Source organism: Aethalodelphis obliquidens, unplaced genomic scaffold, assembly GCF_003676395.1.
Source record: "Aethalodelphis obliquidens isolate GAN/ISIS:26980383/991018 unplaced genomic scaffold, ASM367639v1 scaffold51, whole genome shotgun sequence".
Classification (NCBI taxonomy): domain Eukaryota; kingdom Metazoa; phylum Chordata; class Mammalia; order Artiodactyla; family Delphinidae; genus Aethalodelphis; species Aethalodelphis obliquidens.
In genome coordinates this window covers 1,504,310-1,519,288 of record NW_020837995.1, presented here as the reverse complement: position 1 = coordinate 1,519,288, position 14,979 = coordinate 1,504,310, and the positions used below count along the sequence as shown (strand labels likewise).

The 14,979-nt window shown below is 45.7% G+C and overlaps 1 protein-coding gene across 2 annotated transcripts in view; it reads left to right on the top strand.

The window, feature by feature from the left end:
• The window catches only part of RYR3 (ryanodine receptor 3), a 557,080-nt gene that overhangs the window by 482,519 nt on the left and 59,582 nt on the right, over nt 1–14,979 (top strand). For both annotated transcript variants that reach the window (XM_027083790.1, XM_027083789.1), the window contains exons 66-67: nt 5,932–6,252; nt 8,482–8,722. In XM_027083790.1, coding sequence (XP_026939591.1) covers nt 5,932–6,252; nt 8,482–8,722 — 562 coding nt within the window. The remainder of the gene's footprint in view (nt 1–5,931; nt 6,253–8,481; nt 8,723–14,979) is intronic.

The following is a 14,979-nucleotide window of genomic DNA, read 5'->3' as shown; positions in this document are numbered from 1 at the left end:
TGGGAGGTCAGAACTGGCACCGTGTGGCACATCTCCATCTTGCTGGAAAAGTGGGCACAGGCAGGTACTTTGTTAGCGCTAGACTTTGGTTTCATCTTCTGTAAAATGAGGAGACAGTGTAATTGATTTCTAAATCCTTTGCATCCTAAAAATTCAGGTTCTCCTGTCTTCCCTGGTCTCCGTTCTCTTTCTGCACCTGGGGATATGGCTGCCCTTTACAGTTCCTTTCCAGAGTGTCAGTGGGAGGGGCACAGCTGCACTAATAACCTTGTTACACCCTTTTTTTTTTTTTTTTTCCTGGTACGCGAGCCTCTCACTGTTGTGGCCTCTCCCGTTGCGGAGCACATGCTCCGTTCACGCAGGCTCAGCGGCCATGGCTCACGGGCCCAGCCGCTCCGCGGCATGTGGGATCTTCCCGAACCGGGGCACAAACCCGTGTCCCCTGCATCGGCAGGTGGACTCTCAACCACTGCGCCACCAGGGAAGCCCTCGTTACACTCTTCAAGTCCACAGACAGGCCATGTTTCCAAGGATGATAACCACGTGTTCTCCATCTTCGGGGAAAATGAAGCAGAGAAAAACACAAGAAGGAACTGAAATTCTACAAGAAAGAGAATTTGACAGGAGTGTTGATGCCCTGAGTTCTATAACAGCGGTTGGCAGACTCTGGCCACGGGCCTCATCTGGCCCGCTGCTGATTTTTGTAGATGGTGTTTTATTAGAACATGGCCACACCCACTCATTTACATGTGGTCTGCAGCTGCTTTAGCACTGTGTAGGGGAGGAAAAATAATTTTCCCTCTACCCTTCATCGTTCTTGGCCGAGAACCCCCCACTAAAAAAAGACAGAATGACAGGAGAAAGACAGACTTTTACTCATGTACCTATGTGTACATAAGGGAGCCCCACAAAGATATGAGGCTCAAAACCAGCCCAACAATTGAGGCTTATACACCATCCTGACCTAAGAAAAGGGTTAGGAGTCTGGGGCTTCAAAGGGGGTAGCCATTCATGGGAAAGTGAGAAGAGGAAGTGTTTGGTGAACAGTTTGCCCTGCCACGCACATGAGTCTTTCAGATGAAAAAGTGATCTCGGGCAAGAGCTCTCTTCTGGTACAGGCACTTGTATCTAAGGTGAACTTTCCTTATAAATGCAGATTTTCCTTACAGAAGAGTAACTCTGCTTTCAGACACTCTCCTGGGTCTGCAGTTTCTTAAAACTAATCAGCTCAAAGTAACCCCTCTGCCAAAGGGGCGCATTTGGGGGTGGCCCATTCTGTTCCCCTTCAACTGCAGTGACACAGTTGAGTAGTGGCAGCAAAGACTGTCGGGCCTGCAATGGCTAACCTATTTACTGTCTGACCCCTTTATAGGAAAAGTTTTCCCACCCCCTGTTCTAGGATAACCTAAAACTGGAATCCAAGGCAGGTGGTAAACCTGCTTCTGGAGGGTAGAAGAGAGAGTCCCCGTGTATGGATGAATTGTGATCCTGCTGAATGGCAATGGATTAGAACAGAGGAGCTTCCAGCAGGAACCTTGAAGGAAGCTTGGACTCCAACGGGAAAGAACTACAATGATTTGATGCGACATGAAGCAAAAATTACCGCACCGTGGGTCTGATCAATATTAAGAAAAACAGACCCCCAAAAATCATAGTAAACCATTTCTAACCAGAACCTATCCTATTCAGAACCAATATTTTCTTAAAATATTGATGCACAGTACCAGCAGGTGACTAGACTGTGCATCCATTCCATTTGGTTCAAGCCCCCTTTTCAAGCTCTCATGGGTCCTAAGGGTTCTAGGAGAGGAAAGCTTCCTGTCACACTTTTCTCTGTCACCACTCTTCTTTCCGTCTAAGGATCCAGAGTACTAATAAGCCTTGGTGGCTCTATTCTCACTTGCTTTTATTACTTCAGATAAAAGAAGCACATGAGCCCCAGAAAGGATGACCAGGACAATTTAGACGAGACTGTTTAAAGTTCTCTTCCTGAGCTAGAATACGGCGGAGACTAGTGTTCTCAGAGCTCGTCGAGGGAGAAGCATCGCCAAGATGCCTCCACGTTCCAAAGTCTCTCAGTTAATTCCCCAACCTCCTTAGCCTCATCTCACCCTTCCTCCTCTTTCATGGACTAGGAAAAATATAGTTCCAACCTTGTTTTCCTCTGCCATCTCATGATTCCGAATGAGTCACATCTTGCAGCTAAAGTAAGAGCTGAACAACTGAGCAGGCTTTGGCAATGTTAAGGAAGGGCTGTGACGTCTGTAGGCAAAAGCCAGCAAAAATGTTGCTCCCCAGCTCCAGAGGGACATGGGTCCAGTCATGACAGTGCTGGATACTTATACGTTTATTCTGCTCCAACTGTGATTCAAGAAAAAGTGTGTCTCTGTCTGTGTATCACCAACGTATAGAGCTTGCACCTTGGGAGAGAGAGAGACCTACTCTGCTCTTGAGCTCCCAGAGGTAAGCCTGTGCGCCACAACTACTGAGCCTGCGCTCTAGAGCCTGCGAGCCACAGCTACTGAGCCCACACGCCACAATACTGAAGCCCGCCCATCTAGAGCCCATGCTCCACAGCAATGAGAAGCCCGCATACCGCAAGGAAGAGTAGCCCCCGCTCACCGCAACTAGAGAAAGCCCATGCAGAGCAACAAAGACCCAAGGCAGCCAAAAATAAATAAAATCAAATCTTAAAAAAAAAAAAATGAATCAACAAAGACTGAATGCTGACCATGTGTATGGCTGTTGAAAAGTAGAGTGTACGCGAATATTTATTCTGGGATAACCAGGTTTGCCTGCAGCCAGAGAATGACTGATGGCTTGATGGACTCTGAGAAGGTAGACTTCATTCATTATACAAAGTAGGTGGCCTGAGGGACCAAGCAGGGAAAGGAATGTGACAGATGATGTGACGTGACAAATGATGTGAGTCTTTGGTTGAGAAATACAATATGAACTGATTTATCAAGGCTTCAGTCAGTTGGGCATCTCTCTTAATTAACAGTTGGTGTTTTGCCAGCAGAGTTACTCATATTAGGAACTCTTCTATCTTGTAATGTCCTGGAGCATTTTCTGACTCATCCAAAAACTGGAAAAGGTCTAATACTGTTATGCGCTAGATAAAATCTTTGGTTATGTGTGGCAGTGGTCTATTAATCAGAATAGTAGATTGACCAAAACATCCTACTCACCAGCCAGTTTACTTCCCAAATCCTTATTGGAAAGATCAACCAGAGAGAAAGGAGGTCCAGTTTCCATGTAAGCTGTCTGCCTATACTACAGAGACGGTGCTCTCTGATGCTGTCTTCTTGAGGGAGGAGCTGCTTGGTGAAGAAAATACTACTTTGGAATCTAACTCAGTGGTTCCCAGTGGTTCTCAGACACTAGCATGTATTAGAATCATTCGAAAGGCTTGCTAAAGAATGCCAAGTCCTACCCCTAGAGTTTCTAATTCAGTAAGTCTGGATTCTGAAGGTCCTAACAAGTTTCCGGGTGATGCTGCCACTGCTGGTGGGAGGATTTCACTTTGAGAACCATTGATCTAGCAGATGAAAGGCCAGCGTGTTCTAATGGTCCCCTCTTACATTCTTGTGTCTGATTCTAATAGGACCCAGCTGAGCTGTTCTTCAGGTAGATAACTCAGCAGCATTCGTTCTGCAGGTTTATTATGTGGCATTTGAAGAACAAAACAACACGTAAATCACAAATGTTTCTTCCCCTCGAGGACCAATTACATATAAATAACTTTTAAAGGTCATTGTAATGACTCCAGTGAAGCAACCGCAAGCAACTCTGTGTTTCTCTTAGGTAGGAAGAAAAAGCGTCCATGATGATGTATTCTCTGTGTGACATTTAAACACACACATGCCCTGAGCCTTCTCACGTATAATTTTACAACAAACAGTTGTAAACTTCAGCTGCATCTGTGGCAGTTGGCATTGTTCTGTGTGCGGAGCTTGACGGTAGAATGTTTGACTGTACTGTTCGTACCTATTGATTCTGACACTGTATGTGTCAAACGATTTTGTTCGTGAGAGTCTCCCCAGACCCCCATGTTGATGTCACCCCCGATTCTTGCTGCTCTGCAGCAAGGTACGGGCTGGACTTGTTCTCTGCAAATGACCAGCATTGGCAGTGGATGGTGTCTAACCTGTATAATTCCCTTACGCTGTAAATCATAGGAGTTCGATGTTCTTTGGCTTTCATGCTACTAGTCCTTTTGAATTGTCTGGATTTAAAGGACACTGGTTCACTCCTAACTTCCAAGGAAGAGAGATCTGTAGCCTTCTCCCTGCCAAAAGGCCATACCGATAGCAACAGAAAATCACAGTTAGGGAAAGGGTGTTAGCACCTCATAGGGCCTGCTCCATAGCAGGGAGGCTCTTCCGAATCGTCCATCACTGTGCATGCAGCTGCACACCATCTCCTAGAACCACTTGTAACAGCTACCGATTCACTGTCTCCAAGGCAGCCAGGATTATTCTGGATCTCTGCTCCAGGCAGGAAAATTATGACAGAAATCAAGACAGTCCCTTCAATTGGCCAATATTCCTAAAAGCCAAGGAATTTGCTGTGGCCTCTTATTCATTAACACTTCCATTCCTATGGACTTAAAATCTAGAAAAGAGAGATTTCACACCAGCAGTAACCCCGTGGCAAAGGGCCTGCAGGCACAACCCAGTTCACTAAATGTCACATTTTATTTGAAGTTTCTGCTTTGTCCTTTGAAATTCATGAGAACTTTACACTTTACTCCTAATATCAAAAAGAATTTCCTCAAATCTTCTAGTGGATCTAATAGGCTCCACTAGTGGATCTAAAATGCACCACATTTTCCTCTTGCTCCTCTGACTCCCTAGCCCCCCTGGTGTCTGATGCTTCGGCCCCACTGTGAGAAGTTTGGCCTGTGGGTGGAGTCTGCAATGAGCTGCCTCCCAGGCCCAGGTGGACCCTGGGGGCTATGACATAAATGGACGCTCTGCAGAGCTTTCGGCTCGTGCTGCTTTTCAACCATGCCCCGCCCTGCCACTCAGAGCCCTTGTTTTTGTCTCACCCGTCAGGAACCTCAGGATGTTTCTGGTCTCTCCTCCCATCTTGGAGGGAAAGAGTGTCTTTTGCCTTAAGAAGAACAAGACACATATCCCCTTGGCTTCTTCTTTTTGCTATTCTTGTATCTGACAACGTTTAATGTTGAACGCTGTCATCATCTCATCCTGTGTGTCCTCGTTCAGTGAAGCGGCCTCAGTCACTCAGTGTGAGGAAGAGATAGGGCTGACTCACTATTCCCTGCACATAAACCTTCAGAAACAAAAAGGTTTAAGCGAATGACAAGAGGTCTTGGCAAAGGTTCCTTCAGGTCATCAATAACTTCTTTTGTAAATGCAGAAATCAATGTATGTGCAAAGCTTTCTTCCTCGAGATTTCAACTGGATGGAAGGTGTTGTCTCTGGTCCAGCTGAAAGAATCTCTGATGCAAGATGTTTCTTTTTCCTTTTTGAAACAGTACAGACATGATCCAGGTGACCCAACCACAAATTGGCAACTCAACACCAATGGGTTGCTTTTCTCCTAGCCCTGCCTTTCCTGCATGCACTGAGGCCAAGATGGAGAAGCAAGAGACTGACTGTATCACAGAGAAGTCTTATGAAATGTCCCTCGGCCATGTCTCTGTTATGCTCCTCTAAGATTCAGTTTAAGTGTTCTAACCTGAATATGACATCTAGAAGATAACCCAGCCTCTGGAAGCTTCAGTCTTTACAAAGGCAGCAGGAGAGCAAAAGCTCCCCTGTATCCGGAGCTGACTTGTTTGAGGCTCTGGGGTGGAAAATTATGTCTAAAGACCAAAGGAGGGGTGGACAGAGAGAGAGAAGGTCGCACTATTTGTGCTTTTGAATTACTGTCCCTTTATTCTTCCTGTGCCCTCTCGGTCAGTTCTGGGGATGCCAGACACGGTGGAGGAGATGTGCCCTGACATCCCCCAGCTGGAAGGCCTGATGAAGGAAATCAACGACCTGGCCGAGTCAGGGGCCCGGTACACGGAGATGCCCCACGTCATCGAGGTGATCTTGCCCATGCTCTGCAACTACCTGTCCTACTGGTGGGAGCGGGGGCCTGAGCACCTGCCCCCCAGCACAGGGCCCTGGTGCACCAAGGTCACCTCTGAACACCTCAGTGTCATCCTGGGCAACATTCTGAAAATCATCAACAACAACCTGGGCATCGATGAGGCCTCCTGGATGAAGCGCATTGCAGGTACCACACATGCCTTTCCTCCCCGGCCCCGGCCCCAGCACCAAGACGCCTGGACTCTCTTTTCTTCTCTTAGTCTATCTTTAAGCTATTCCCCCTCCCCGCACTTAGTTATTTAACAGTGAAAAGAATTGACTTATTCCCCTGTAGAGCTTCCTGGAGCAAATGCTCCTGCCTAACTCCCCAAGTAATCCAGGTCCCTCGAATCTCCAGGAAGCCCTTCTTGATAAAGTCTACCCAACTCCCATGATCATTGCTTGTTTGCTTTTGGTACTTAAGAATTCCATTTGCTCCTACAGTAATAATTGTCCATATTTTCTCGGTAAGTGGTCCTGTGTTTTCCACACGTACAAAACTCACTCCCATCTGGGCTGTACTGTAAGTTTCTAGCATTTGTATTTCACTTTATGCTTCCTAAGACGCTCTCTAACTTAGGTTCACAGTAGCCTCACTAGGAGTTCCGTCTTGTCTTGTATTCCTCCTTGCATGCAGTAGGCTCTTAATGAATGTTGTTAGCTGATTTTCTGCTCCTGAAACAACTCCAAAAGAGGAGAGCCTTGGAAAATAAGTAACCACACTTTCCACAGTCAGGAAACCATGAGTATTTTAGTGTCCTCTGTCAGAGTAGAGTTGAGAAGACAGAAGCTAAAGCAAAGTCATTGCCTTTGATGGACCTGCGGTTTTGATGGACCATAGCTGTTTCACCCCTACAATCTCCTAACCATAAAACACAGCGGTGGGATCAGTGGTAGCTATTAGCTTCCCGGACAAATGAGTAGATATTCCAAGGAAGAAAACTTCTACCGCCTTCCTGTCTCTGAAATGAACTTCAAATTATAAACACTTCGGGTACTGATGGCTCCTAGACAGTATAGACCTCTGGGAACATATGAGTAGATAAAGTTGGCATTCCTTTCTTACCTGTTAGCCCAGGAATATTGTTAACCCTAAGGCAATTTGTTGAGGAGCTCTAATTTCTAAATCTGGATTAAGGGAAGGAAGGTAATGGAAGGATGGACTCCCTTAGCTTCCCCAGAGTTGCAGTGGAGAGATGTCACAGCACCCTGATGGGAACTGAACGTGACCTGTTTTTTCACAGGTGAACCCATATCTCATTCAGTTAGGCCGCTTCATTCCTGGTGCCTGAACAGAGTCCATTTTAAATAGCAACCTCAAATCAGCCAAATCTGGAACAGCCGTTCCGATTCCAGATCCAGAGCAGAAATGCAGCCCGGTGAAGGCTGGAGTGTGAAACGTGAAGTTTCCACCTGTTGGTTAATGCTTCTCAGCAGAGAACTGTTTTCGCCTTCTCTTTCTAAAACAACCGTATTTATGAAAGCAAAAAATAAGGTAAAGTGAGATTAAAAAGAAAAAGTGCTGGATTATAGGCTGTTTCTAGTCGAAACGCCCTACATGAAAGAACCGTTGAAATACACAAAATACGCAATCAGTGCACTTTGTGAATGGTTCATGACTCTTGAGAATTTTATTTCACTTATCTTTAAATAATTACTCTGATTCTCATCTTTATTATGGATTAGACCCATAGGATATTCCATTTAAGAAACTCGATGAGGCATGTAAGTTTTATCTTTCTCTTCAAGAAGGTTGGAACCATAGTCCCAGGTCCCACTGATTGCTTGTTTCTGCTCATGGACTTCTAGTGGCCACCCCAGTCTGCCTCTCAGTTTATTATAGATGATAGTAGTTTCTCTTCTTTTCTCAGGGCCCAGAGGAGTCCCCAGGCAGTAGGTTGGCAGTTCTCAAGTCCTGGGGGCTGAGAACTGTGGTTGGGTCCATATATTTTTAACAAGAGATTTTTCTATAAACCAGAAAACGTAGTATTGAGTGCCTACTCTTGACTGAGCACAGTGTTGGTTATTATGAATAAAAGGTTTATAATCTCGCTAGTCAGCCAAAACCAACATGAATGTACTCTAAAATGAAACAAGATCGCCTGTTATGAAGAGCTCAGAGGTATAGCAAACACCATACGTGAAAAGTTAAAGGGTGGCAAGGTTTCCCCATGGCCTAGAGAAGCAGAACAGGAATAGCGACCTTCTCCTGTAGCTCCACCCCCACCCCCAGCAACTGAGGCTTCACGAGATGGAAGGGCAAGTGCTATCCTGAGTTGACGGCTTTTCGCAGCCTCACCTTTGAGTATCCCTTCTTTCCTTCATCGATTGTCATAACATGCAAAATGAGGGGGAGGCCCTTTGTTTGCAAACACAGTGTATGCCCAACCAATCATCGGCAAAGCCAGGGCGGACCTGCTAAGAAGCCACTTCATCCCAACTCTGGAGAAGCTGAAGAAGAAGGCTGTGAAGACCGTGCAGGAAGAGGAGCAGCTGAAAGCCGACAGCAAAGGGGACGCCCAGGAGGCAGAGCTCCTCATTCTGGATGAGTTTGCCGTCCTCTGCAGAGACCTCTATGCCTTCTACCCCATGCTGATCCGCTACGTGGACAACAACAGGTACGGAGGAGGCCTAGGCAAGTCCCCAGGATGGAGAGACGGTATTGGGTTTTGTTGCAGGTGAGAGAGGGAGGTCACAGCTGCCACCACCAGTGCCCCTCCCCCACAGAATCCCCAGTGTGGGACCTCTGGGCAATGCTCTCCTTGGTCAGTGATTCTACATGATCAGTGGCATGGCCACCCCTTCCATCTTCACAGGCCACCACAGGGAAGAGGGAGTTAGTCGAATAAGGGCAGCAGCGACCCACTTCTGCCCCTCTGCTGCTCTGTCACACATTCATTCAACAGACATTACCGACTGGGTGTCAGGCACCGTTGTAGGCATTAGGGGACAAGAGAGAGCAAAACAGAAAGAGCTGTTGGCCCAGGGAGCTTTCATTCCGGCAGGAGAGTGGGGCAAGTAGACAATAAGCAAAACAAATACTTGCATATTTACAATATTTACAATATACTTACTTATATACTTATAGATCTACTTATACACTTTACTTATAATTTACTTATCTGAGTAAATTATACAAGCAAAGTAAAGGGAATTAAGAGTGCCAGGGTGGCAGTTTTAAAAGAATGTTAACTGAGAAAGCGACATTTGAACACTGACCCGAAGGAGGTGAGGTCGGGAACCGTGCAGGTCTGGGGAAGGGTTATGTTCCCAGGAAAAGGAAACATCTGGTGCAAGCCCCGAGGAAGGGGTGTGCGTTGGGATGTTCGGGGCATCACGAGGAGGCCAGTACAGCTGGAGAAGAGTGAGGGGCCAGGAAAGCAGGAGGAGACGTCCGAGAAGCCATCTTCTCTCCACGGGGCCGAGCGAGATGAGCATTTGGTGCAGGTTTGAAGATAAGCTGTGATGTGATCTGACTCAGTCTCTGACCGCTGTGGTGAGGGATCAGGGCAAATAAGGAAGTGAGCAGACCGGCCGAGAGGCTCACGGTGACCCAGTCAAGAGCTGAGGGTGCAGAGCAGACTAGTGGTGCCAGGACTGGGGCAGAGGATGGGGCTGGGGTTTCCTTTCAGAGTCCTGAAAATGTTCTGAAACTAGGAGTGATGGTCGTACTAAATGTTGCTAATGAGTAATTTTATGTTACGTATATTTTACCATAATTAAAAAGAAAAAAACAAAGAGTTGGTGGTGGCTGGGACCAGGCTGGTAGCAATGAAGGTTGACAGAAGATGTCAGATTCTGGGCCTGTGTTAAAGGTAGAGCCCTTGGGACTGCAGATTGGGAATAAGAGAAAAGAGGGGAGTCAAAGATGATTCTGCGCAAATGGAAGGATGGAGTTCCCAGCAATTGAGTTGGGGAGGATTGTGGATATAGAAGTTTTTTTAGGGCAAGATCAGGATATCACTTTCAGTCGTGTTAAATTTGAGTTTCCTCTTCAATACAAAAATGAAAATGTTGAGTGGGCGGTTGAATATATGAGTCCAGAGTTCAGGAGGGAGGTCTGGTGTAGACATGAGAGTTTGAGAGTCATCCATACGTTGATATGTGGTCTTTGAGCGACGTGAGACTGGATGAGATAGGTAAAGGCTTGAGAGGGAGAGAGAAGAGTTCTAAGGACTGAGCCCATGTGCTCAGGTCAGGCAGAAGAGAAGGAACCCGTGAGTGAGACTGAAAGGGAGCCACCAGTGAGGCAGCAGGAAACCAACAGAATGTTGTGTCCTGGATGCCAACTTCACAAGGGATTTCCAGGAGGGAAGAATGATGAATGAAGGTTATTGGTGACCTTGACAAGAGCAGCTTCAATGGAGCGATGGAGATGAGGACCTCTTTGGAGTAGGTTGGAAGAGAATGGGAGAAAAGGACTTGGAGATAGCAGTACAGACAACTTATTCAAGGAGTTTTACTCTAAAGGGGAACAGAGAAACGGGCTGCTAGCTGAGGGAAGAAGTAGGCTCAAGAGGAGAGTTTTTAAGATAGAGAAGGTGCTTGGAGGTTTGAGGAGTAAGGAGGCAGCGCCCAGGGAGAGTGGGAGAGCAGGTGGACCAGGGAAGTGGGTGGGATTGCCGGGCACATGCAGGGCCCCACTGGAGATCTGCGCTCGTGAATTGAAAGTGGGATCCATTGGCAAGTCGTGTTTTTCTCCAACCAGTTTGGCTGCCAGGTACAGGCCCAGACTGGGAAGAGAGTTGGATTTAACCAGTGTTGGGGCTTTGCAAAATGAGTGTGACAAAGAAAAATGGGTTAGGGAGTTGAGGGTGTATATTATAGGGTAATTCTAAAGATTGGCCATGGGATTTAAGCTGGATGAGGGGGAAATGAAGGCATAGGAGCCTAATGTTCATGAACAGACAAAGGAACAAAGGACTGTAGGTCCCAGTGGAAGGCAAAGACCACATAGATGTCTTCATTATACCACACCCTCTTAAAGTTTAGAGGCCTAAACTGTAAGTTTGGGAAGGTTTAATTTTCAAATACTCCATTGTAGTTACTGAAAAGACCTAGGGATATTGGGGGGAACGTTGCTGACCTTTTGAGTGTTATGCCATTCTGTCATGGGCAAGGAATACGTCTGGATATGCCCATTTTAGCATTTAGCATTTAGCATTTCATAAGGTAAATTGTACTTACTGTTTAAAATATTTACTTAAGATTACTTATATTTAGCTTTACAAAATAAACATCTTACACACACTATATATGAGTGTGTGTGTGTGTGTGTGTGTGTGTGTGTGTGTGTGTATGAAATTCCTTACCTATCTGTGGGGAATTTTACTCACTGTCTCAAAAGAAATCCTGCTTTCAGGGTCATCATTTTAGTCATTTCTGATAACATAATTATGTTAGCAGGTTAGCGAAGGAATTTGTCAGAGTTTGAGGTGAAAACAGCAATGAAAGTAGAGTAAGGTTGCCCCTGGAATAGCTCTTTAACTGCATTTGTCACTATTGACAATCAAGATGCAAGATAGAGTGTGTTCCACTTACACATTGTTTGACAGTTGCTAAAAATGGCAATGTCAGAGAGTCTTTGAGATCATCACTAATTCATTCATCCCCACTTTTCAACCCTTTCTTCCCTGAACACCAGGGAGCATTATGGCCATCTGAGCCTCACTTAGAAATACTTCCTTCCTGTGTGTGTGCCTTTCCCTCCTTCAAGTTCTTTCTTCACCCAAAAGAATTGGCTGGCTTGGAAGCACGGGATTGTGGAGTTGGCAGGAATAATAGAGGCCAGCTCATCTTACCTCTAACTGGATGAATCAATATCCTCTTCCCTTTACCTAGCGGTGCATTTCCTGCCTGATTGTCCACCACGGTTATGGATGACAGGTACAGCCATACTGTGCGTGCCTTCCCATTCTCGTTTCAGACAGTTAAAGCCATTTTGGTTCAACTCTTTCTCGTTCATTTTTTTTCTTCCAGTTTTATTGAGATATAATTGACACACAGCCCTCTGTAAGTGTAAGGTATACAACAGAACAATTCGACTTATATCCATCATGAAATGCTTAGAATAAGTTTAGCGAACATCCATCACCTCACACAGATACAAAATAAAAGACACGAAAAAGTATTTCTTCCTTGTGATGAGGACTCTTGGGATTTACGCTGTTAACTTTCATGTATAACATACAGCGTTGATTAGATTAACCATGTTGCACCTTACACCCCCTAGGACTTACTTATCTTATAACTGGAAGTTTATACCTTTAACCACCTTTATTCAATTCCCCTTCCCCCGACTCTGAACCGTTTTTGAGTTCAGATCTGTATCTCCTATCAACTCTGATTTTGCTCTCTAGAGCCACACAAAACTACTCCAGTCTCTCTTGTGGCAGCTCTTTAAACATTGAAGAGAGCCATCTTGTCCTGTCCTCCCCTGTTTTCTCTCGTCATATTAAACCTTTGGACTTCCTTCAGCCCTGTCACAGCAGTGTTCCAAGTCTCTTCGACAGCTGAAACAGTCTTCTGAAGAGAAGCTTCTGTGGGTCAGTGTTGAACCTGAAGCTGACCCAGAATAAGCAAGAGCTCCCAGCGTGCTGTGGTCCGAGCAGGGCGAATCAGGGTTCCATGTCCTCATGCCGGGAGATTATACATCAACACAGGTTCAACAAACCTCTCTACACAAGGCAGCAGCGCCTCAGCCTCCTTTCTGGAAATCAGACACACTCTGAACAGAAACGACCAACTTTAAATAGTACGATTTTGGGTGAAAACCCATCTCGCAGACTGTTGAAGGGAATCCAAGTGAATCCTGTGTGGTGACCACCTCGGGCTGTATCCTCTACAAGAGGCTCAGGAACAAGGCAGAGATAAGCTCTTACCTCTTAGTCAGACAACTGGGCGGTGAATATAGGAACATGGCTTTACTTTCTTTCAAAACCTGATAACTGGCTTTACTTTCTTCAAAAACCTGTTAAGTTGTCATTTTGACAATAGCGGTCTAACTCTCCTTTATTCTCCTGCCTTTTGTTTCTGTTTTGCCTCTAAACCCAACTGTCTTCCCCACCTACAGCTTTGCATTTCCCAGCTGCCTTTTGGTAGCATGCAGAGCAGATGATATAAGAAACCCACAGGTTGGTTAAGTACCTCCCAAAGGATCAAATATCTGAATGTTGAGAAAGGTCTGAGTTCTGTGGAAGGCTGGGAGCAGGGAGGAGAGAGTCTGGTTGCATCATTTGGGGGTAGGACGTATATACGGGCAAGTTGGAGAGGCAAGGTCAGGTTCTTCCGTCTTCCTGCAAATACTGACTTAATCTGGTTTGAGAGGTGCAGAGAGTTTACGTGCCTGGGGGAAAACATTTAACGGTGGGTTCATGTGTACCCACCATTCTGAACCTGAAGAAGGAACCTCACTAAAGACAAAGAGTAAAAATCTGCCTCTTGGAAGAAGGGTGTTGAAAACAAAATTCATTCAGCTGAAACTGCATTCCCATATGAAGGCAAAGGTATGCAAAGCCTCTTTCTCCTGTGAGCAAATGTTTACCTGAGATTTTGTTTTCAGTGTTCCTGCGACTCACACTGGCGGTGGCTGTGCTTTTCCTGGGCGGGATAGGATGTGACCCCTTGCCTCTTCCCACTCAAGGCACAGTACAAGCCTATAAAGCACATTTAAACCAAAACGCTGCAGAAGGAACAGCTGGCGGCTCTGATAAAACCTGACACTTGACCCTGAAAAAGCGCTCCTGAAAAATCAATATGAAAGAAATCAAAAAGCATTACCAGTCTCAAGCCTCGAGTTTGGATTGCATTTGGCTTCTAGTGATGGATACCTTACAGAGTGGCTTAAATTAGAAGTTAAATCTCACACGTGAAGAATGTCCAGAGATAGCCAGTCCATGGCCAGTACGGCTGCTCTTCGTTAGAAACCCTCACTCCTCTGTCTTTCTGTCCTCAACATTGGCGTCCATGTTCAAAGTTACTTCAGGTGCAACATGCCAGTTAGAGTTTGAGCTGTCATGTTTTCATTCCAGAGAGGAAGTAGAAAGGCAAAAGGGCACCTTCAGCTATCTGATCCTTTTTAGAGAGTTTTCCAGAAGGCTCATCCAACAGCTTCCTCTTCCATCTCATTGATCAGAACTTAGCTCCACGGCTGTCCCTCGAGGGGGGCTGGGTAATGTGACCTTCAGCAGGGCACAGTGCCACCCGGAGTAAAATGGGGGTTTGTGCCTAAGGAAGAAGAGGAGAATGAGTGTTGGGCAGACCACCTGTAGTGTCTGCCTATAAAGGAGAGGCTAGTTGCGGTAGAAAACAAGGAAGATTAGACAAAAATGTCCATGAGGCTGGAACTCAGGGCGGGAAGGAATTGAGGAGATGAGAAAGGAATCCAGAGGTGGTCTTGGCCTCATGAGTCTTCACCTTTCTTCCTTAGCCTGGTGCCTTCCGTGAATGGGCAGACGGTACAGGCTGCTCAGAGCAATTCAGTCTGATGTCCCAGGGCTTAGGGAACTGGCTTTTTGATAGCTATTACCATGCATACCACCAAGGGACATTAGGTTTTTTAGACTATTCATGACAGCCCCAAAGTTTTCTTTAAGAAAGACGAGAGACAATTTAATTTCTAATGTGTTACTTTATGCAGATATTTACTCACCCGGCCATTTCAAAATATAATTCAAACGCACAAGATAGGGGCAAGACAACTTTTAGGAAATGACTGAATTCTACTGCAATTGAGCCTTCCTGCTGCCACTGTGAAATTTCTTAGCCTAGCCTAGTATTTTTTTTTTAAATGAGTAATGCCTATTTATAGGGAATTTGCAAACCATTTCAAAGGGCATAGGAGGTTTTGGTCTCTGCCTATACACTTTATATAACA